Genomic DNA, 20,653 nt, shown 5'->3' with positions numbered 1-20,653 from the left:
GCAATCCCAAACTCTCAATAATTTTTCCAAGTCTTGATTGAACAGGAGGCAGACACACACACACACCCAATGTGGATAAAAACCCACTCTTGTGCCTCGGACCCAAGTCCATACCTTAAATGTGGTTCCTTACCATCCAGTTGCAATTACCCAGACGAGATCTAAGAAGGATCTGCTGTTTATTCCACTTCACAAACAGAGCCAGGAAGAATGATTCCTCCCCCCCCAACCCCGCCACCAGTCATCTTCAATGTTTTCCCTCCCTCCCTCCCGAAGGAAAGGTCCCCCCCTGCCTCTTCCCTGCCCTTTGCTGATGGGAAACCATGTCCTTCGGAGGCCAAGAGAGGCTGCAACAGCTTCCCTTACAAGGAGTTTGGCTGGACGTCAGCTGGCAAAAGGAGCGCAGGAGGTCCTCTCTCTCTCTCTCTCTCTCTCTCCTCGGCCTCATTCATTCAAGTCACATCCAGGCGACCTGCTGCCGCTGTGGGGAGGGAGCTGGCCACTGCTTCCCAGTCGGCAGTGGTGGAGCGAGGAGGGCGCCCCTTTGCTGACTCCCTGCAGTTCCCTTCTGGAGCAGCCCTGGAAAGGACCGATCAAGCAGCCCGAAGGAGCAGCGCCTTTTGTGTGTGGCTGGCAAGTGGCCTCCCCTCCTTCTTGCATCGTCTCATGGCAATTTAGCTCTCATCTGAAGGTGAGTTGGTTCCCTCTCCTTTTCTTTCTCTCTCTCTCTTTCTCTCTCTCTTTTCCTAGCAGTGGAAGCAGGTCCTTTGAACCCCATGCGCTGAACCTTCCCTCCACCAAATCCTTCAATGAGCCCAAGCGTACTGCTTTTAGCACAACGTAGTAAGCCAGACCTGGTGCATTTACGGAGCGCGATGGGTTCCCAAGGCTGGCCCTGTTGGTGTTCCAACTGCAAAGCACAGAGAAATCTGTGAGGAGGGTTTGCAAGCAGCTACGTGGGGCAAAAGGAGCAGCCGTCCAGCGGAATGCGTTCCGGTGGATCTGAGACAGGAAGGAAAGGGTAGGTTTTGGGAGGCTAAAGAAGGCACCAGACAGCCACGAGTCGTGGGGGTGCTTTCTTTGGCTCTCCAGGGTGTGTGCATTTGTCCCGCCGTCACCTCTACTCCTCCGTCAGGCTTTGCAGGCAGCTGAAATGCTCCCAGGACCCTGATTTTAATAGATTAGGATTTTGCACAATTAGAGCGTTCCAGTTTGCCAAAGTAGGTGAGCTGCATGCATTTCAAGCCGTGGTGCTCCTTTCCGCTCAAACCCAACAGTCCATCAGGGAAGGGCTTGGTGAGAATTTCACTGAGGAGGAATCCCATGGCGATGTATTTCTAATCTTCAGGCTCCCAAGCCTCAGGATTAACCATAGATCGGGTGGTAAGGACAGACAAGCAAGAAGGATTCTCGGCTTTGGATCCCACTTTTGAGCACTCTTTGTGCTCAAAAGTGGTGTTTGGGTATCAAACCTGTAGTGCGCCATATTGGGTGTGGAGCGCCAATGCGATGACTCCGGGTCGAGCCGGCTCCTGTGTTTGTGACCCGTTCTTTGTCGCTTGCTTTGTTTATGGTTTTTTGAAACAGTATTATTGGTACCTGTTCTCTAATTTTCTAGTTTTGATCCAGTCTCGGGATGACGTCCATGTTTGGCAAGCCTCGGACTCCCTCCTGTACTAATGAGCGCCATTTCCACAGCCTTCCAGAATGCAATGTGGCCATCTTAGGATGTCAAGGATCGGGGAAATCAGGTGAGGAGAGAGAGAGGGGGGTGATGTACAGTACAGCGGCTCCTCTGAGCTGGAGCCAGGAATGTGGGCCTATTCCAGAGGCCGTTCTACTAGGCAGTGTAGTGTAGCAGAGTGCTCAATTCGGGGTCAACCTAGACATTAACGAGTAGACTATATTCCTTGCTGTTAACCAGTTTTCCTTCCCACAAGAGAGATTCTTCGGAGACACATGCCCCAGAATGAAATCTTTCCAATCGTCAATCCCAAAACAAAGTGTACTAAATGCAAGCTGTACAGCTGAGGGAAGTTACTGGCCAGGACCAAGAGATGTCTTTCTTCAGTTGAGGGAGCACCTCTTTTAAAAACATGATAGACGTATGGTCTAGTTTCTCCCTAAAATTGGGGAGGTCTAGTTTCAGATCCCCACTTGGTCATTAAGCTCACTAGGTGATGGTGGGCGACCTTGTTCTTTCTCTTATCTTGTCCTACTTCACAAGACAGTTGTGAGGGTAAAAATGGGGAGGACAGTGATCTACAGTTCTTTTTCATGCATCTGCGTAGAAGCAGAACAGCTCTAGCGGGGCACTAAAAATTAGCAGACTTGGAGGGACTTACTGTAAATCTCTTCACAAGCAAACCTCTGGGATGAGATACTTAACCGTGGGCATGCAAAGGAATACACCTGATGGTTTTGTTGTCCTGCATCTTACCACCTATTCCTTGCTTTTTCTTACATTGCTTTCTAATGTGGAGGTGACACAAACTGGCCATAATCACATCCTAGTTCATTTCCTTCATTCTGTAGAATCCTGAGGTTTTGGAAGGTACTTAGAATTTTTCCCTAGAGAAATCAGGTCCACGGCATGAACAGTAGCAAAGAGGTCTGTGTACCTCTCCAGACTACAGATTCCAGGACTCCAAAGGATGAAGCCATGATGGTTAAAGGGGTATCAAACCAGGATACAACTGGGTAGAGCAGATACACTGCAAACCTGAGCCCTCCTGCATGTAAATGCAGGAGAGGGCTGTCAACCCTCCAGTTCCTGTTGGACTGCCACTCTCCTAAGTGGTAGCTGGCATCGCTCATGGGAAGGGACGCTGGGGGGGGGGGCGGCAGTCGAGCAACCTCTGGAAGGATGCAGAAGGCCCACCCCTGAGAGAAAATATGAGCCCAGTCCCTGATCCACCGTCTTCTCACTTGGCCCCGTTTTGCCCTGATCCAAAGCAAGTGTCAACACAATAAATATCTGAGTGGCTGTTTACCTGGACAACATATTTTCTCAAAGAAAGAGCGATAGATGACTGCAGTCAATAAATTACTCAGCAACCCTACCAACCTCCTGATTTAAATCAGCCGCTTGGAACATACTCAGGAGTAAATTTGTTCCAGGATACATGTCCCATCCCCTAATTCTGTCGGAAACCAGCCCTGCTGGAAGTTATTACAGCCAGATACAGTGTTGGGAGTGTGACATTTTTCAGTGCTGCAGGGCAAGATTGCACTGATTCTGTCTCCATTTTGCGGCTTTCCTTAAAAAACTAATGAACTCACTAGCTTCTGTTGGGCACTTGTGCTAAGGCCATGAAAAAGTCATTGATTTTCTGAACAACCCCCAAATCATTGATTTTCTGAACAACCCCCATCATCCTTTTGTTGGCTTTTTGGAGTAAGAAGGGTTCCTGCAATGATCAACCTTTCCTCCTTCTGGCAATAGATCAAAACCTGGCTTTTACAAGAATTAAGAAACAGAAAAAGAGAGAGGAGGGCCATCGAGGGCCTGCATGAATCCTTTTTCTTTTTCTGTTTACAATGAGAACAAGGGATTGCTCAGAGCAGGTATAAGTCCTGGCCTCTACCATGGCCTTGGATTCTGGGCATTTGCTCAAAGAGACCAGGTCTTGGAGCAAGTCTTGACACTGATAAATATGTCCCAGAGAGAGTCAAGTGTTTCCATTTATGCCACAAAAATAAAGAAAGCAAGGTTCCAAAAGAAACATCATTGGAATGTCTCGGTGGCCAGCGCAGTTGAGAAAGTTGCATGAACCCGTTGGAAGCAAGAATTTCAAAGAGCTGAAGAACGCAAACGGGTGGCCAAAGTTTACCTGCGTTGAACTCACATGGAATGCTTCTAGGCCAGGTTGTGATCCTGCAGGCACCTTGTATTTTTAGGTGAACCAGGAAGGTGCCAGACATTATTCTTTCCCATTAGTTTCCTGTAATTTCAGCTGCCTTTTAAATTTCCACCAAAAAGAGGCCAAAAATGAAGGAGGGAAAAGTGGAATAAGCTCCAGTGTCTTGACTGGTACGGTAACACTGGGAGTCAATGGTAAGGGAACATGTTTACTTTGGGATTTGCTGATAATCTGTATAATCCACCCAAGTGGAAAAGGGGCTGAATCGTGGAACAAATAAGGGATGATTTAAAAGGCTGTAAGAGCTAAGGTTCAGCTGGAGCTGCAGAAATCAGATTTATAGAGTCTTTGAAGGATAGGGTCCAAAACTTTGATTTCTGTGGTCACAAAACTGAGATCTTGTGGTTTAACGTTACTTTTGCTGTTGCATGGGGACCCAGAAGTACTAAGCAGCTCTTTCTTGCTTTTTTTTATAGCACTGACAGTGAAGTTTCTAACTAAGAGGTTCATAAGTGAATATGATCCTAATCTAGGTAAGACATTGTTACATTACTCTTGTTTTCCCTCCCCTCTGTTCCTTCCTCTCCCTCTATGATGTGCCTTTTTCTCCCACATTGGCCTCTGTGACGGACAGGTCAGTAACCACTCCTGTCCATCACAATGGAACCCTGAGTTAGCAACCGATGGTTGAACAGAAGGGGCGGAACCAAGGAAGAGAATGGAAGACAGTTAAAGATCAGTTAGGGACTTCAGTTAGGGATACAGTGGTGACTCGCTTAACGAGGATAATTCATTCCAGCGAAATCGCTGTAGAGAGAAATCCTCATTAAGCAAAATAAAAATCCCATTGAAACGCATTGAAAATCCGTTCAATGCGTTCCAGTGGGCTGAAAACTCACCGTCCAGCGAAGATCCTCCATAGGGGTGGCCATTTGCGGTGCCTGTAAAGCAAGGAATCCGTCCAAAAACACAGCGGGGAGCCATTTTACACAGCGAGTGGCCATTTTGAAGCCACCAATCAGCTGTTTTAAAAACATCGTCTAGCAAAAAATTGGTTCCCGAAGCAGGGAACCGATCGGTGGGAAGCGAATGTTGCCTATTAAAACATCGTTTTGTGATCGCAAAAGTGATCGCAAAACAGTCATTGTATAGCGGTTTCGTTGTTTAACGAGGCAATCGTTAAGCGAGACACCACTGTATCAGTTAAGGATTTCAGTTAGGGATGTGTTGGATTTAGAGTTAGGATTTTAGAGGTTAGAGAAAGAGCTAGATAGTCAAAGTTAGAGGTGAGAATAAGGTAAAGGTAAAGCTACCCCTTGATATTTTTAGTCCAGTCATGTCCAACTCTAGGGGGCGGTGCTCATCCCATTTTCAAGCTGTAGAGCCAGCGCTTATCCGAAGACAGTTTCCTTTGTCACGTGGCCAGCGTGACTAGGGAACGCTGTTTTACCTTCCCACCGTGGAGGTACCTATTTATCTACTCGCATTTTTACATGCTTTCAAACTGCTAGGTTGGCAGGAGCTGGGACAGGCGACAGGAGCTCACTTCGATCTTACGACTGCTGGTCTTCTGACCCTGCAGCACAGAGGCTTCTGCAGTTTAGCCCGCAGCGCCACCACGTCCCCAGAAGTGAGAATAGTAACAGTACACAAGTTGATTAAATGTGTAGAAGAACAAACAGGGGAACTGGGGGTGTGTGTGACAGCCTCTCTTTAAAACAGGCAGTCTCTTTACCTCAGTGGTTTAGGTATCTGGCTGAGGTTGGGAGTTTGGTTCCCCCCCCCCCCATGCCTCTGTGACGGGCTGGACTCAGGGATTCATAGGATCCCCTCTGGTTCTGCCGTTCTAAAATATTCGAAGATTATTCTAGGATTATATTCTAATCTCCATCCCTGCAACACAGTAATACAAGACTTCCAAGGAGACCCAAAAAGCGCAGAAGTGAGGTGTAATAATGACATGGACCTGATCAAATGCCAATGAGGGCAGCATGATAAAGAATAGCACTGAACCGGGTGCTTTCCCCCCCCCCCCTCGTAAGAGTTGTGCCTGCCAGTCCTCAACAGAGAGTCATCAGAGGCCAAAAAAAAGAGCCTAAAATAACCCATCCTGGAAAATTTCAGTAAGAAGAGAGCAGAAAATAATTGGCCTGATCCTCAGGTCTCTGGGGGAATATTAGCGGCCAATGCCTTTTCTGCCTCTTGGGGAAGCAGGGAGGGTTTGTCTGGAAATGTCCTAAGGTATTTTAAGTGGGCTGCGTTCTGTGCGCATGGCCGTTTGCCTGTTGTTCAAAACAAGGGTCCAGGTTTAGAGCACATACCAAGAAAAGCAGAGATGAAAAACACTGACTGTACAGAAAGGAAAAGGAAGGCTACTGGTTTGTTGCGTTATTTGTTTAGTAGATCCTCCCACCATTTCATCCGCCGTGCTCTCTTTTACCCTTCGTGAGCCAATGTGGGCTACGGACCCATCTTCAAAGGAAGCGTAGCAAATGGGGCAGCGTCCCGGTTCAGATGCAACAGCCAAACCACAATGTAAGCGGCCGGATCTTCGCCTTCTGGCAGCCCTCGCCTTCTTTTCCATGGTCCCGTTTTCTTCCTGCCCTCCTGGTTCTTAGAAAACTAAAAATACGTAGTCATTGTATCTGAACAAGCCTCTCCCTGCTTTCCCAGCAGACATTCTTGCATGGCTTGCCCAAACCAGGATCGCAAACGACTTTTAACAGCACTTCCCCAGTTCTTGTTTATAAATTTAGACCAGGATCCACAGCTGCAACTATGGTGGGGTGATGATGGCTTTGACCCAGGATGCCAGCATTTAGAAGATGCCAGACTTTGCTCGTCTCTTTGCTGGTTTCTCCCCGTGTGCGCTAACGAACAAACATCTACTGCGTGCCACGGTTTCAACATTTAAAATCTCTCTATCTAGTTTATCTGTCTGGCTAGCTCAGTAAGGTGGAGCAGCAGCATTAAGAGCTCAGTTCCCTACGTGTGCCTCCTGGGAGAACAGCCAGCCTGGGTTACCTTGGGCAAGCTGTACAGTCCCAGGATGCCCCCAGAGTAAGGGAATGGTCAACCACTCCCGAATACTTTCTACCTAGAAAACCCTGGGAAGTCGCCAGATGTTGAAATTGAGGCTGTGGCCACACTGGCAATTTGAATCCATTTCTATTCAGACTTTTTAAAAATCAGGTTCAAGTCATGTGGTAGCTGCATTCGCATACACTGAATGGAAATCAGTTTATTTCTGGTAATTTAAACCGGTTTGGGCATCTACATGGCTGAAATTGGTTCATTTGCACAAAACCACATTGAACTCAATCGATTTTAGAAGCAAAGTATTTTTTTTTAAAAAAAATACCCTGCTGGCCAATTGAAAAAAAAAACTCGGTTTGGCATCATATATAAATCGATTTTGCCCTTATGTTGCATGAACGATAAAATCAAAATGGATTTCAGTGATGCTTAGATGTGGTTCTTCTTGCAAGTTGTGACCACAGCCGGAGACTGTGTACCGTTTTTATTATACCTGAACTGAAGAATGGACGTTGGCAACTTCATCTGTTTTGACGACTGCAGGCACTCAATCTCCTCTCCTGGATGACTTTTACAGATCATAGGCAGCCCATCCCTTTTCCATGGATTTCCATGTTTTGCTCCAAAAAGCAGCATTAGCTTTAACGTTATCCTTGCCACTTTCTACAGAAATGCCAAATGGACGTTTTTGTTTATCACATCACTCCCCTCTCTTTCCCTGTGTCTGCTTCATGCTACATGGATGTGGCCCGGTTTCATCTGAATTCATAAATGTGCAATAAAAAAAAGAGTGTTGCGTCTGGCAGGAGTCTTTCTCAAAACGAAAACAACCAGAGTCTAGCCAAACTCTCATATTCACGTTTTCTTTTGTGCTGCCAGTGCTAAATATTCTCAGCATATTTTTCCACTGGTTGCGTTCAGTCCTTCAGAACTGTTTTTACAGGCCGGCCTCACGAGAGACGGCAAAGAATTGTGAATGATTTCTCCAAAAGTTAAACGAGATAGGAACGGAAAGGAACCGTAAACCTCTCTTAAGGCATCTTAAGTGGAATCGGTCAGGTGGCCAAATTTTCGCTCTTCTTCTCATCTTGATAACGAACATGGTTTCAGAGAAGAAAGAAGAGTTAGATTCTGTCCCTCCGTGTCTGAAATCCCTGAGAAAATGTTACACTGAGAAAGATCTGCCTTGATGAGTCACGGGGCATGGATTCCGCGGTCAACAGGAAAGAAGAAGGGGGAGGAGAACGGCCAGAGAATGCTTTCTAGTTGCAACAGGAGAGAATTTCCTCTTTTTTGAAGGTCATTATTGTCATGCTTTCATGAGGGAGTCCAGGCAGGCGGTGGGACAAGAATGTCCAAAGCTGGCCATGTCAGGCTAGCCCAAGGTAGTCTGCCGCCTGAGGCCAAGGTCCCGCCTGCGCCCACACACCAGGACAGAGGCTGTTTCTGATAGCAGCTGGATCTGCTTGTAACATTGGCGAGAGGGCCGCCTTCTCTGCCTGCACCCGAGAGCAGTAGGCCGGCCTACGTTTTGCTGCTCTCCAACATAGTGTCTCTGTGTCCCATTGCTCACCACAGTATTCCACCTGTAGCTAAGGATTGTATAAACCCCACCCAAAAGCCACTTAGAGATAAATGCATGCATCAACATGTATATTTCTTTTGGGGTGGCTCCCCTTCATGCCATGTACAACTGGCCACATATGCCATTTTGTAGCTGGTGCAAGATCTCTCGTGGAGAGGTCAGCCTGCAAGAGGGGGCAAATGCCTGTGTGGTTGCATAAGCAAAAAAAAAAAAGTCTATGGCCAGTTTCTTTCTTTAATCCAAAACCCAGTGCTTGAATTCGGCCACAATATCTTCAAAAGCAGGTGAGCTTTTGAGCTTGAGTGGAATTCCGCTTGAGGCTGGGCATGGCAAAGCTTGGGGCAAGAAAGAGAACACTCCAAAGCAGATGTTACACCCTAACCAGATGTTGTAAGGCCGGGATCTTTATTTCTTTTTCTTTTCAATTGCTTGATAGCGTTGCTTCAGCAGATCTCCAGAACCGAAACCAGAAAGCCGGAACTGAAAGGATGATATACCCTGTTTTCGAAGCCTTTAAGCCTGACTTGCATTTCCAGACAGGCATCTCCTGAAGAAATGAGGCACACGGTCCATTCCGACTCTAATAAGTGCAGCTGCCCCTTTGTATTGTTCCCTTGAAGCGGGGAGAGGTCCTTCAGAGTCCTGCAAGGGCTGGCCCTCGATCATTTCTCTATGAGTTGATTCAAAATATTTTTACCCTGCCTTTCTCCTTAAAAGGACCCAAGGCAGTTTAAAAGATAATATTTAAAAGCTAAAAACAGTGAGGATGCTAATATTAAAAGAAAGAAGAAGTTGCACAAGCATTATATTAACATACTGGAAGGGGAAAAAATCCACCTGGAAGCTTGAAAAGCTCCATGTAGGTCACACTGGCCTAGTCGGGGCAAGGGTCTGACTCGGTGTAAGGCAGCTCAACTTTGTTTTCTGTTTATTGGGTGCCTCAGAAGGAAGAACCATGAAGAAGAGCGCAGGCTTCCCAAGGCCTCGGTCAGCATGTCAGGGACATGAAAGCTGAGATACTCTCTTGCAGGAGAAATTCTTGGCAGGCGGCTGCTTTTGAGTAGCATCCAGAGGCTGGGCAGGGAAGAGGCTGGGTGTAGGAGAAGGCAGGAGAGAACGAGTTCTGGAGGTAACCCAGGAGAGTAAGTGCCGTGGAAGTGTCTGGACTCTCTCCCGGGCCCTTCTGTAAATTTGGAGCTTTCATTTAAAGGGATTAGCGTGGACGGTCAGAATCCTATTGTGAAATAACATGTGTGAACCTAGTTTTCACCTTCTGTCCGCTCCCCATCATTCCTCCAGGGATGCGACTTGAGTGTGAGGCGGGCCAAGACTATTTCCTGTTGCTTTTTGCCCGTCTCTAATGCATTAAATCTATCAGCAAGAGACAGAGAGATCCAATAGATGTTTCGTTTATTTTCAGATGAAAGCAAGCAAAGAGTCGCAAACTTCACTCGCAGAAACCTGTGGAGAAGAAGCGCGCCACGCTCATTACAGAATATACTTTTATAAGTTTTAAATGAGAAGGGGGAGGCAAGGAGGGTTTGTACATCTCTCCCTGTGCCAGGCGGTTAGACTCCCAGAGCCCTTATCACTGACCAAGGACACATTCTCTAGTTAGTTGCAAGCAACAGCAATTCAGGCAGCCTCCCTCCTTTGGCTATTCTTATCTGCCAAGCAGAAAGCCTGATACAATAGGTTTAAACATTCATGTTGCAAGGCAAGTTACAGAAAGCAAGGTGGCTATGGTTAGGCTAAAATATACAGTGGCGCCTCGCTTTGCGATCGCTTCGTAAAACGACAAAATCGCATAACGATGAACTTTTTGCAATCGCAAAACGATATTTCCTATGGAGTTTTTTCGCTTTGCTATGATCAGTTCCCTGCTTCGGGAACCGATTCTTCGCAAAACGACGATTTTCCAACAGCTGATTGGCGCTTTCAGAATGGCCACCGGGTAAATAAAATGGCTCCCCGCTGTGTTTAGGGATGGATTCCTCGCAAGACAGGCAGCCAAAATGGCCGCCCTATGGAGGATCTTCGCTGGACTGTGAGTTTTAAGCCCATTGGAACGCATTAAACAGGTTTTAATGCGTTTCTATGGGCTTTTTAATTTCGCTTTACGATGTTTTCGTTCTACAGTGATTTCACTGGTATGAATTAACATCATAATGCGAGGCACCACTGTACATATTATATGTATTAATTTGACCCCTTCAAGTGCATGACCAGTTAGGCAACATGACCCCTGGTTTCTGCTGCACAATAGATACCAACAAGATTTCTGGACCAAAAGATCAGTATAAGGAAACATGCAGGGAACACTTCTAACCACTTTCTCCCTAAGAGGCAAACCTGTGCTCAGAGTCCAGCCTTCCTGTCTGTCCAATAAGTGTCAGAATATTTCACTTAGGTTGGGGAACAGGATAAGATTGATGTCTTGATGATGGCTTTGGTGCAGGAATGTATGCAAGCAGTCATGGTGGAAAATGAGACCCAGTTCCTCTCTCTAATGAAGGAGAACAAGTTTCTCTGACTCAACAGAAGAAAGAATAAATGAAGTCTAAGTGTAGAAAGCAGTCTGTATATCAGCACTGTATACTTAGAAAAGACAACAGGAAACAAGATGTCTCAGCCTATGCATTTATCTGCCTATGGCCCTCTCTGGTTTAGTTTATTTGTCACATCCAGTGATGTCTTAACTTACAACAGCCGGCAAACAGTTGATAGTTTTGCACTGCACGGTGATGAGGCCACTTTAAGCTTGAAGTATCGGGAAGCTGGACTGTTAAGAAACCTGAAGGGGGGGCGATGGTTGATTTGAAATGTGGTGCTGGAGGAGAGCTTTGTAGATACCCTGGGACTGCCAGAAAGACAAACCAGTGGGTCCTAGATCAAATTAAGCCCAGACTCTCTCTACAGGCAAAAATGTTGAAACTGAGGCTGTCCTACCTTGAGCACGTCTTGAAAAGGCAGGGTTCTGTGGAAAAGACAGTAACGATGGGCAAGGTGGAAGGCAGCAGGCAAAGAGGAAGGCCAACTGGTCTGGTTCCATAAAGGAAAACACAGGCTTGAGTCTACAAGAGCTGAGCAGGGCGGCTGAGGGCAGGAGAGTTTGGAGATGGCTCATTCGTACGGTCACCATGAGTCGAAAGCGGCTTGAGAGCATACAACAACAAAAAATAGATGCAGTAGAATAAGGTCAGTGAAACACCTGCCCCCAGGTACAAGGCAGGGCTGGGCATGATCTGCTGGGACTCGCTTTGAGCTTCCAGGTGCCTTCCATGGAGACAATGGAGACGAAGGCATTGCCAGGGCATCAGGTTTCAACTGAGTTGTCCCTTGATCTGCGATCCTTGTCCCCAGGCAGCCAGATAGAAGGCCGTACGCTAGACTCCCTTCTGACCTGGGAGAGTGTTCCTTGTGACTGACATGTTCCCCAAAAGGCAGAGGGTTCAGGTTCAGGGAGAGGAGAAGCGGGCCCGTTTCCCAAGCCGTCTTTTGCCTACTTGAACAGCCTTTGTCTTGCAGAAGATACGTATGCTTCGGAAGAGGTGGTAGACCAGCAACCGGTTCTGCTGAAGGTGATGGATACGGCTGACCAGGTAACGGAGGAGAGCCCTTTGGGTACCAGTTAGACTGGTGCATTGAATGGCTTGTCAGAGATGCTGTGGTCTTTAGAAGGGCCATTAAAAAAGCTTCGCCAGGTAGGCCTCGTTGTCATGGAGGGGAGAGAGGAGGGGATCTTTAGCCCTCCAGATACTTGGGACCCCACAACTCCTGTCATCATCTCCGATTGGCCAGGCTTCTTAATGCTGGGACTTAAGCCCAAAAACACCTGGAGAACCTAGATCTTCCCCCCCCCCCCCACCGGTGTATAGCACAGAAAACATCCCCTTGAAATGTAAACCCAAGTCTTGGCAAGCTCCTGAATCCTACAGTGGCGCCTCGTATTACGACGTAAATTCGTTCCAGCGAAACCGCTGTAGAACGAAAATGTCGTAATGTGAAAAGAAGAAACCCATTGAAATGCAATAAAACCCATTTAATGTGTTCTAAAGAGCTGTAAACTCACCGTCCAGCGAAGATCCTCCATAGGGTGGTCATTTTCGATGCCTGTGCAGCGAGGAATCCGTCCCAGAAAACAGCGGGGGGCCATTTTGAAACCGCCAGTCAGCTGTTGGAAAATCGTCATTTTACGAAGAATCGGTTAACAAAGCAGGGAACCGATCATCGCAAAGCGAAATTCCTCCATAGGAAACAACATCGTTTTGCGATCGCAAAAGCGATCGAAAAAGTTCATCGTAATGCGGTTTCATCATTAAATGGCGCAATCATAAAGCGAGGCACCACTGTATTCTTCTTCGGAAGACTCTTTAGTTGGAGCCCTAAAATTAAATTAGGTAAGAATCAAATATTTTCCAGTAACAAATAAAAGAGAAAGATGTTTCAGAAAGGAAAAAACAGGCGAATCTTGCAGAAGAGGAAGTGTTTATGCAAAGACCTTCCCCCTGCTTAATCTCAGCAGTAAAAAAAGTAACTTTGTTTTTCAAAATTGAACAAAGTGTAATATACAGTTCATTTCTGAATATTATGTTGCTGAAGTCCAAGTCCACTGAATAAATCAATGTGATGTTGCAAAAAAAAAAATACATGATCTGTTTTCCATTAACGCTGCCATTTCTTGATCATGTATTCTATTCAAGAGAGATCCAATGTTATTAATAGGTGGCAAAGTCAAGTGTGGTCTCAAAATAAAAACATTTAAGTGCATTTTCTGCAGAACAATCTGACATTATTTAATTGTTTGCTGCATCTGCTTGTCGAGTCCAACTCTCTTCTTCTACTCCTGAATCGTATTCTTCTTCAGAAGACTCTTTAGTCGGAGCCCTAAAATTAAAGTAGGTAAGGATCAAATATTTTCCAGTAATAAACAAAACAGAAAGATCTTTCAGAAAGGAAAAACCACGAATGATGGACCTTGGAATTAAAATCTCTGGTCCTCAAAGCCAGAATCCAAAGAGGAGTTTGCTTTCAGCACAGTGCACTCATGTTGACACCAATCCCCATATTGTATTGCTATAACCTATCTATTTGAGAAGCGGGACAATGAGAAGTGAGGTTGGATAATATAGTATAACATGAACATCAATCGCTATGGTGAAAGCATAAACATTAATGAGAGCCAGTGAGGTGTAGTAGATGGACTAGCACTCAAAAAGAACTGGGACTTAATAACTCAATAAGTCACTCAGCGGCATTTCTTTACTTTCAGTTGCTTGAAATTACAAATTTGTGTTTACTGCACATATACTAACAACCGACTGAACAGATCAACAGCAACAAACAACTGCCACCAACCATCTCTTTGAATGTCAAAAAACTGGAAGGAACAGTTGATTGGTGCCAGATAGTTAGAAAATTATCCGAGCCCAGAAAAATCCCTCCCAGTCACTCAAACTATGGACGGCATGCACACCTGGAGATAAAACTCCAACAGAAACTAGTGTTACTGATGGTCCGATTTCTCTAGTCCCTGAAACAGGCCTTCTTTTCATAAAGAAGTGAAATGGAATGAAAGCTGAACTAGAGATTAAAGAAATCAATGCCAGGGTTGGCCTTGAACGCCTTCCTTCCTAGAGGAACGGAACACACTGACCCGTGCGTGGTTTTCGCAAGTTCCTCGGCCCAAGGCAGGACTCTTCATGTCCCCGACCGAATCGCACCCTAGCCTTTTTGAAAGCACGGCCAGCTGCAGGGGTCCTATTGCTGTGGGTCTCCTCGGGCGTTTGGAGCAATGGACGCAAAAGCGAGCAAAGCAACAGAGGGTTGAAGCACCGGGCTCAGGAGGAAAGGCCGATAAGCATCTAATCTGGAGCTTTTCTGTAACAGGATCCGTCCCAGTGTTCTTTTTATGTTGCTCTGAGAACGGGCAGGACTCAGTTCCTGAATACTTGACTCACTCTGTTGTTTCAGCAACCTCGAAGGATTCGCTTTTGTGTGTGTTGCTGTTTTGCTGACTGCTCTGTGGCCATGGAAAAATAAACACGCCATTTGGGCAGATTAAAGAGACAGATAATTGTTTTGCCTTGTGTCCTAACTCTTGAGCTCATGTTTCCCCTAGTGAAACTTACAGACTGTAGCAAAAAAAAAAATTATTAGGATTATTTTGGGATTTAATCCTCCAGAATGGAGTAGCCTAGTGGAAAACTTCTGACTATTCAAGAAGAATCTTAAAGCTACTAAAGAGGAGAAAGAGGGGACAGAGGAAAAGCTATTCGTTTGGAAAATTTATTTAGAGATAGTGCAGGAGGACACACGATCTAAACTTAGATAGAGAAACTCCTGCAGCTGGATTAATGGCTCACATATGCAGTATAATGCTCTGGTTTGCTGGAGGAGGAGGAAGAATCAGGAACAGACCCAGAAAAGAAGGAAGGGAGCCTAAGAGTACCAGTCTGTATGCCACTCTTACCCCACAGTTTGAGATCACTACATGGTGTTGCATTTCTTTGACCAAAATTGCTTGAATCCCTCAATCTGTGGGGCTAAATTGTAGATGCAAAGGACAATCAAAAGAATATCCTTCTCCATGCAACATATATAGTTGGTGTATGTATTCCAATCAGGGTGTGGCAAGGGACTTTGCTACTAGAGGGTGAGAGGCTGTTAACTGTTGCGGTTTTCTGCTAGGATGCACCTGTCAGCTGTGAGCGGTATCTGGATTGGGCCCATGCATTTATTGTGGTCTACAGTATTGATAACCGGAAAAGCTTTGAGGGATGCCAGACATACCTGGACATCATTGCCCTCCATCTGAAGAATGCACAGCACGAATCACCGGTTCTCCTGGTGGGGAACAAGTTGGACATGGAACAATACAGGTAATGGTGGAATCCTGTGGTCTGGCAGTGGAGCACGATGTTCCACGGACCCAAGTTGGCTAGATTTCCTGGCAGAGACTGCATTTGACCCGACTGGACTTCCACTTGCATGAGGAGGCACTGGGTACTCTCCATAGGCAAGCTTCTTAAAGGTCATACCACCGGCGCAAGGGGGCCGTTGCACAAAAAGATTGCCCGTACAGGATCCCAGCCTCAGTCACTGACTGCAGCCAAGGAACTGGTTGGCAAATGAAATTCAAAGTGTGTGAAGTGGAACACCTCACCCCTCTACCTTGTGGTCTCCACTGCCTCCCCCAAAGATTTCTCTTGTGTAGGCCTCGTTGACCCAAAGCAGACCTCTCGGGTTCTAGACCGCCCAAGGCAGGCCTCTCAGGTTCTAGAATGCCCAAGGCTAAAATGAGCCATTCCCATCTTGACATGGCCTTGCAAATGGGGCGTGTGCTCTATTGGAGTGGTGCGCAAAGGATGAGGCGGCGTAGGCGTATAAAAGAGCATTTTAAACAGAGTTACCAAAGTGGCTTAACTCCCAAGATTTTGTTGATTCCTGTCTAATCCTGAAAAATAGCCAAATATTTCCAGCCTCAACGGGGCCGTATAATGGGCTGCCATTTTGTGTTCAGACCCAAGCTAGAGCTAAGTAAGTAGGCTCTCTTTTGACTCAGCGGTCTGGAGTGTGCAAGAGTTTTCCTCAGACTTTCTTCTTGCCCTTCTGCCTTATTTCCTATCACCCATCCAGGTGCTCTCTCTTCTGCCTCCTTCACCAGATCTGAGGGGGTTTATCCTTGAAGTCCCTTGTCTTCTAGAATATTCTGCCAGTCCTTAACCTGTCTCCTGGCGTTCCTCTTCCCCTGGGAGTTTCTATGCTGGGGTTGACACTATTCAGGGTTTTGCTTCAGGCAGCAAATTTCCCGAGTCCATTGGTTTTGAGCACTGTTTGTTAAACAGGAGGGCGAATAAAATTTTAAACCAACACCGGAGTAACTCCTGTTTCTGGCTTTCTTTGACAGGCAGGTCACCAAAGCTGAGGGGCTGTCTCTCGCCACCAAGTATGGCTTCTTGTTCTATGAAGTTTCAGCTTGCCTAGACTTTGAATCGGTGCAGCACATTTTCCATGAGGTGGTGCGGGAGGTGAGGCGAGAGATGGAGAGGCACACGGTGGTCCGGCCCTTGTTCATCCTTGAGGAGAAGCCTTCCCTCCATCTTGTCCCTCCAGCCACGGTCGCCTCCAAGCACGGCTGCACCTATAACACCCTGGCCACCGTGAACTACAAAGAAATCCCTCCCATAGCCCAAGCCAAGGTGGTCACCGTGAAATCTTCACGGGCTCAGAGTAAGAGGAAAGCGCCAACGCTGACTTTGCTGAAGGGCTTTAAGATCTTTTAAGGGGGAAAGAGGCTGCCACCGGCGGGCGTTCTGAGAGAAACACCGTGGACTGCAACGAAACTCCATGGGCTCCGGAGAAACCGTGCTGAGAGAAACTCTCTGGACAAACCAAGCAGGAAAGGGCAGGATCCGGGGATGCTCTAGGTCTAAACCACCCAACTGCCCGTTTGCTTGTACCTTCCCCGGTTGGGGTATGTCCGCCATTTTGTTCCTGTGGTTAAACAACGTCTGTATGTTGTCCCAGTGAGGCAAAACCCCACTCGTTCTTCGTGGGACACAAGTCACGGTCCCCACACACCCCTCATATGCTCAGCTGTTGTGCAGGACCTTGGCAAATGTCTCCTTGGGTACAGGAAGGTTTGGATATGGACACGGAGCAGCCAGATAGAGTTCAGACCAAAAGATGTCAGACCAAAAACTGGGAGCTTCCTCCCCCTCGTTTTGGAAAGGGCAGATGTTCAAGGGGGAGGATTACAGTTCCGCAGTGATCATCACACAGCATCGTGTCCTTGTCAACAGGCTCCTGTACGGGGCAGGACCAAGACCAGAAGGTGCTTCTGTGATCTCTCACTCCCACCCACCCCGTCGTCTCCCATCCACGTTTACTCGAAAAGAAGCCCTGAAATTGTCAACGCAATGGGACAGACTCTCCCTGGAAGTGTGTGATTTCTTTCTGCCGCTGTTGTGCATCTACAGCAGACTGGTGTTCATCACACACGTGCACGCACACACACCCAGCCTGGTCTCGATTCCCAGTTTCCAGCAAAAATGAGCCCCTGCTCTTGTTTTTCCTCATGACTCCCCTTTTCTTTCTTTTTTTGCTTGCTCTGTGTGAGAAACTGCCAAAGTTGGCACAGTTTAATGCCATTCGTGTTGAATTTTGCACAGCAAGGATGCCATTAGTACCCGGAAATTCTAATCATCCCACACAGCCTGGCGTTGCCTTTATTTATTTTTTTATTTTTTTCTGGTGAATCATATGCACAGGAAAAAATGACTTTCTGTGCAGGAATCCTAGCAATTCTTTGCCATTTCTTTCAGAAAGAAAAAAATAACCGAGTAGAAAATTCTGAGAAATCCCATGAGATTTCTTGGGGTGAGGGTGGGGAATTTAATGCAGAGAAATCTCATTATGAGAGAGAGGAAAAGAGGGATTCCCCACCACCCCACTTTCTGTCCAAGAGCAAAACGCAGGGAGCTGGCTCGATAGTTCAGTGATTTACGTATCTGGTTGCAGAGCCAGTGGTAGGGAGTTTGATTCCCCCACTGGGCCTCTTAGGAAAAAGAGCTGGCCCGGGTAGCCTTGGGCCAGCTGCACAGACCCAGGGCACCCCCCCCGAAGAAGGGAGGGGGTCAACCACTTCCGACTCTTCTCTACCTGGATCATCATAAGCCAGAATTAACTTGATGGCACGCAATTATTAATTATTACCAGGAGCCTGAGACCTGGCTATGAAGAATTCTTGTGAATGTGAACAGGGGGTAGTGGTCATTTCCCATCAACCCATCAAGTAGCCGCCTAGAGTGGCCTTTTAGGCCAGATGGGCGGGGTATAAATCAAATCAAATAAATAAATAAATAAGTAGTTCTGTGACAGTTAAACAGCTAGCACAAGCCACAAATGAAACAGCTTACAGATTCAGCCATAGCTGGTGCTGATTAGGACTTCTGGATGGTGCCCCAAATATACAGCTAGGTAGGGCTTTTTCACTCTGCTTCCCCCATTAGAAGAAACATATTCTGCCATTTAAAAGCACCATAAACCGTGATGTATTTTACAATCAGGATAAATTGCGAAACATTTGCAGACGTTTTGCATAGCTTTCCAAGCTCTGTCTAAGATTTCTACAGGGTTTTTTTTTTTTTTAAAGAAAAAAGATAATTTGGTGGGGTGGGAGCTGTTTTCCCAAGGAGTGAGAGGTAACAGATGGGAGCTACGAGGCGGGTAAACCGATGTGCCAGGGAGTGTGGGCATGAACACATGATGCCCACCGATGGAACTAAAAAGTGTGTGTTGCTTTGGGTTTTATGATGCCTTCTTCCCTTTACATGGGATGTGTTGGTGCTGCGGGTTAAACCGCAGAAGCCTCTGGGCTGCAAGGTCGGAAGACCAGCAGTCGTAAGATCGAATCCACGCGACGGAGGGAGCTCCCGTCGCTTTGTTCCAGCTCCTGCCAACCCAGCAGTTTGAGAGCATGTAAAAATGCGAGTAGATAAATAGGTACCACCTCAGTGGGAAGGTCATGGCGTTCCATGTCTAGTTGCGCTGGCCAGGTGACCACAGAAGATTGTCTTCGGACAAAACGCTGGCTCTACGGCTTGAAGATGGGGATGAGCACCGCCCCCTAGAGTCGGACACGATTGGACTAAATGTTAAGGGGAACCTTTACCTTCCCTTTACAGATACCACTTTCCGGTACGGAAAGGCCATAGAATGGACTGAAGGAACACGGAGCCCTCTAGTGGAAGAATGCCGCGTGCACGTTTCCCTCTTTGGCCCAACAAGGGCCGGCCCTACCATTAGGCAGGGTGTGACTGCCTCCTCAGGCAGCTGCGATGGGGTGCCTGGGGTGTCGTGGAAGGGAAAACACAATCCAAAGCCCAGAGGTGGGCAATACCCTTCTTAGGATCAACTACACATCCATGAAATACGCAAGCTTCCAAATTCTGTAGGAGTTTGTATTAGTCTAGATGGTTTTTAAAAAGTGATGATGAGGAGGAAAATCCTTGTGGGGCAGATATGGGAGGACTCTTTGAATGAAAAGGAATCGGATTGTTAGCTATTTATTAGCTTTGGAGGATTTTGCTCTGGATGCCAGAGTAACCGGGTACTTCTTATTCTTTTCTCTCCTTCAAGCAGCAAAATGTCTTGAGTTGCCCAGGTCAATGAAACAGAGGGTAGCTTTCTTGTCGGTTAGTTAGCATTTCTTCTTTCTTATCCTTCACCCGATGATGTTTAAAAAACAACAATCGTTCCCAACCTCGGGTTGGAGGACTACGACTCCCAGAAATCTCGGCCAGCACAGCTGGCGGTGAAGGCTTCTGGGAAGTTTTAGTCCGAGAACATCTGGAGACCCCCTGGTTGGGGGGTCACCATGTTAAAGTGTGTAGCTTCTACATGCAAAAAAGTCCCAGTTATTTTATAGCATTATAATACTATAACATAAAGCCTTTATAGCGCAAGCAAGAAATTAAAGTGTGTTTTCGGGTTTTTTTTTTAAACAGCAGCATCAGTTCAGCACTTTCATTTTGAATAAAAACCACTGATTTATTTTTCTTTTCAGGCAGGGTTAGAGAGATGCCAAGTGAACTGGGGAAAGAAATGGCTTTAACGTTTGTCTGATGTTTTGCTGAAGACATGACCTTTAGATGCCGCGTTGGAACTTTGCTCAATTGTTATGGAAAATATTTTAATAAAGGAAACTTTGGGAAAGCCAAGTTATGGGATCTTCTCTTCCCTTCTTCTTGTTGGCACCAGAACGATTTTCCATTTCTGTTGAAGGGTTGTTTTGTTTAGCCTTAGCATCTTGGAATAACTCACACCATATGCGTAAGCTAACAATTGTATCAAGTGACTGGGATAACCTACTATGCCTAGCTTTGTACTCAGAACCACGTGTACAAATTAGGATTCCGAGTTTATCTGATACACAGATAAAAAAAGATCAACTTTCCCCAGTCAACTCAGCTGCGCATACAGAGCAGCTTTGCTGGAAGTCAAGGCCTTGCTAGATGAGACACTGATGCCGTATCTGGAAGCAGTGCCCCCTCAACAGGAAAATATTGTCAGTTTCTTCCAGCATAAGCTTGTGTAACCCCTATGAAGTATTCAGTTCAGCCCAATGGATAGAGAACTCTTAGGAAGGGGCTGTGATTCAGGATTT

The 20,653-nt window shown here is 46.5% G+C and overlaps 1 protein-coding gene and 1 long non-coding RNA gene across 2 annotated transcripts; one reads left to right on the top strand and one right to left on the bottom strand.

Annotated features, from left to right (window-relative positions):
- Positions 1 to 349: 349 nt before the first annotated feature.
- On the top strand, positions 350 to 17,700 carry RASL12 (RAS like family 12). The gene is made up of 6 exons (XM_020812160.3): positions 350 to 691; positions 1,619 to 1,751; positions 4,340 to 4,396; positions 12,013 to 12,086; positions 15,175 to 15,365; positions 16,394 to 17,700. Exons 2-6 carry the CDS (start codon positions 1,637 to 1,639, stop codon positions 16,767 to 16,769), a joined length of 813 nt encoding a protein of 270 aa, XP_020667819.3. The 5' UTR covers positions 350 to 691; positions 1,619 to 1,636; the 3' UTR covers positions 16,770 to 17,700.
- Positions 12,954 to 15,175, bottom strand: LOC144584567 (uncharacterized). The gene is made up of 2 exons (XR_013538911.1): positions 14,141 to 15,175; positions 12,954 to 13,371 (listed from the first exon to the last, which is right to left on the bottom strand). It is a non-coding gene; the product is annotated as an uncharacterized LOC144584567 (long non-coding RNA).
- Positions 17,701 to 20,653: the final 2,953 nt, after the last annotated feature.

This window comes from Pogona vitticeps, chromosome 12, assembly GCF_051106095.1.
Source record: "Pogona vitticeps strain Pit_001003342236 chromosome 12, PviZW2.1, whole genome shotgun sequence".
NCBI lineage: Eukaryota > Metazoa > Chordata > Lepidosauria > Squamata > Agamidae > Pogona > Pogona vitticeps.
The sequence above is the reverse complement of the archived record's forward strand: the minus strand, read 5'-3'. Positions and strand labels throughout refer to the sequence as shown.

Excerpts from the sequence above, each read along its gene's own strand:
- RASL12 (XM_020812160.3), top strand. The coding sequence starts at position 1,637 with ATGACGTCCATGTTTGGCAAGCCTCGGACTCCCTCCTGTACTAATGAG. Across the intron at positions 12,087-15,174 it reads TGATGGATACGGCTGACCAG|GATGCACCTGTCAGCTGTGA; the intron begins GTAACGGAGGAG and ends GTTTTCTGCTAG. Across the intron at positions 15,366-16,393 it reads TTGGACATGGAACAATACAG|GCAGGTCACCAAAGCTGAGG; the intron begins GTAATGGTGGAA and ends TTTCTTTGACAG.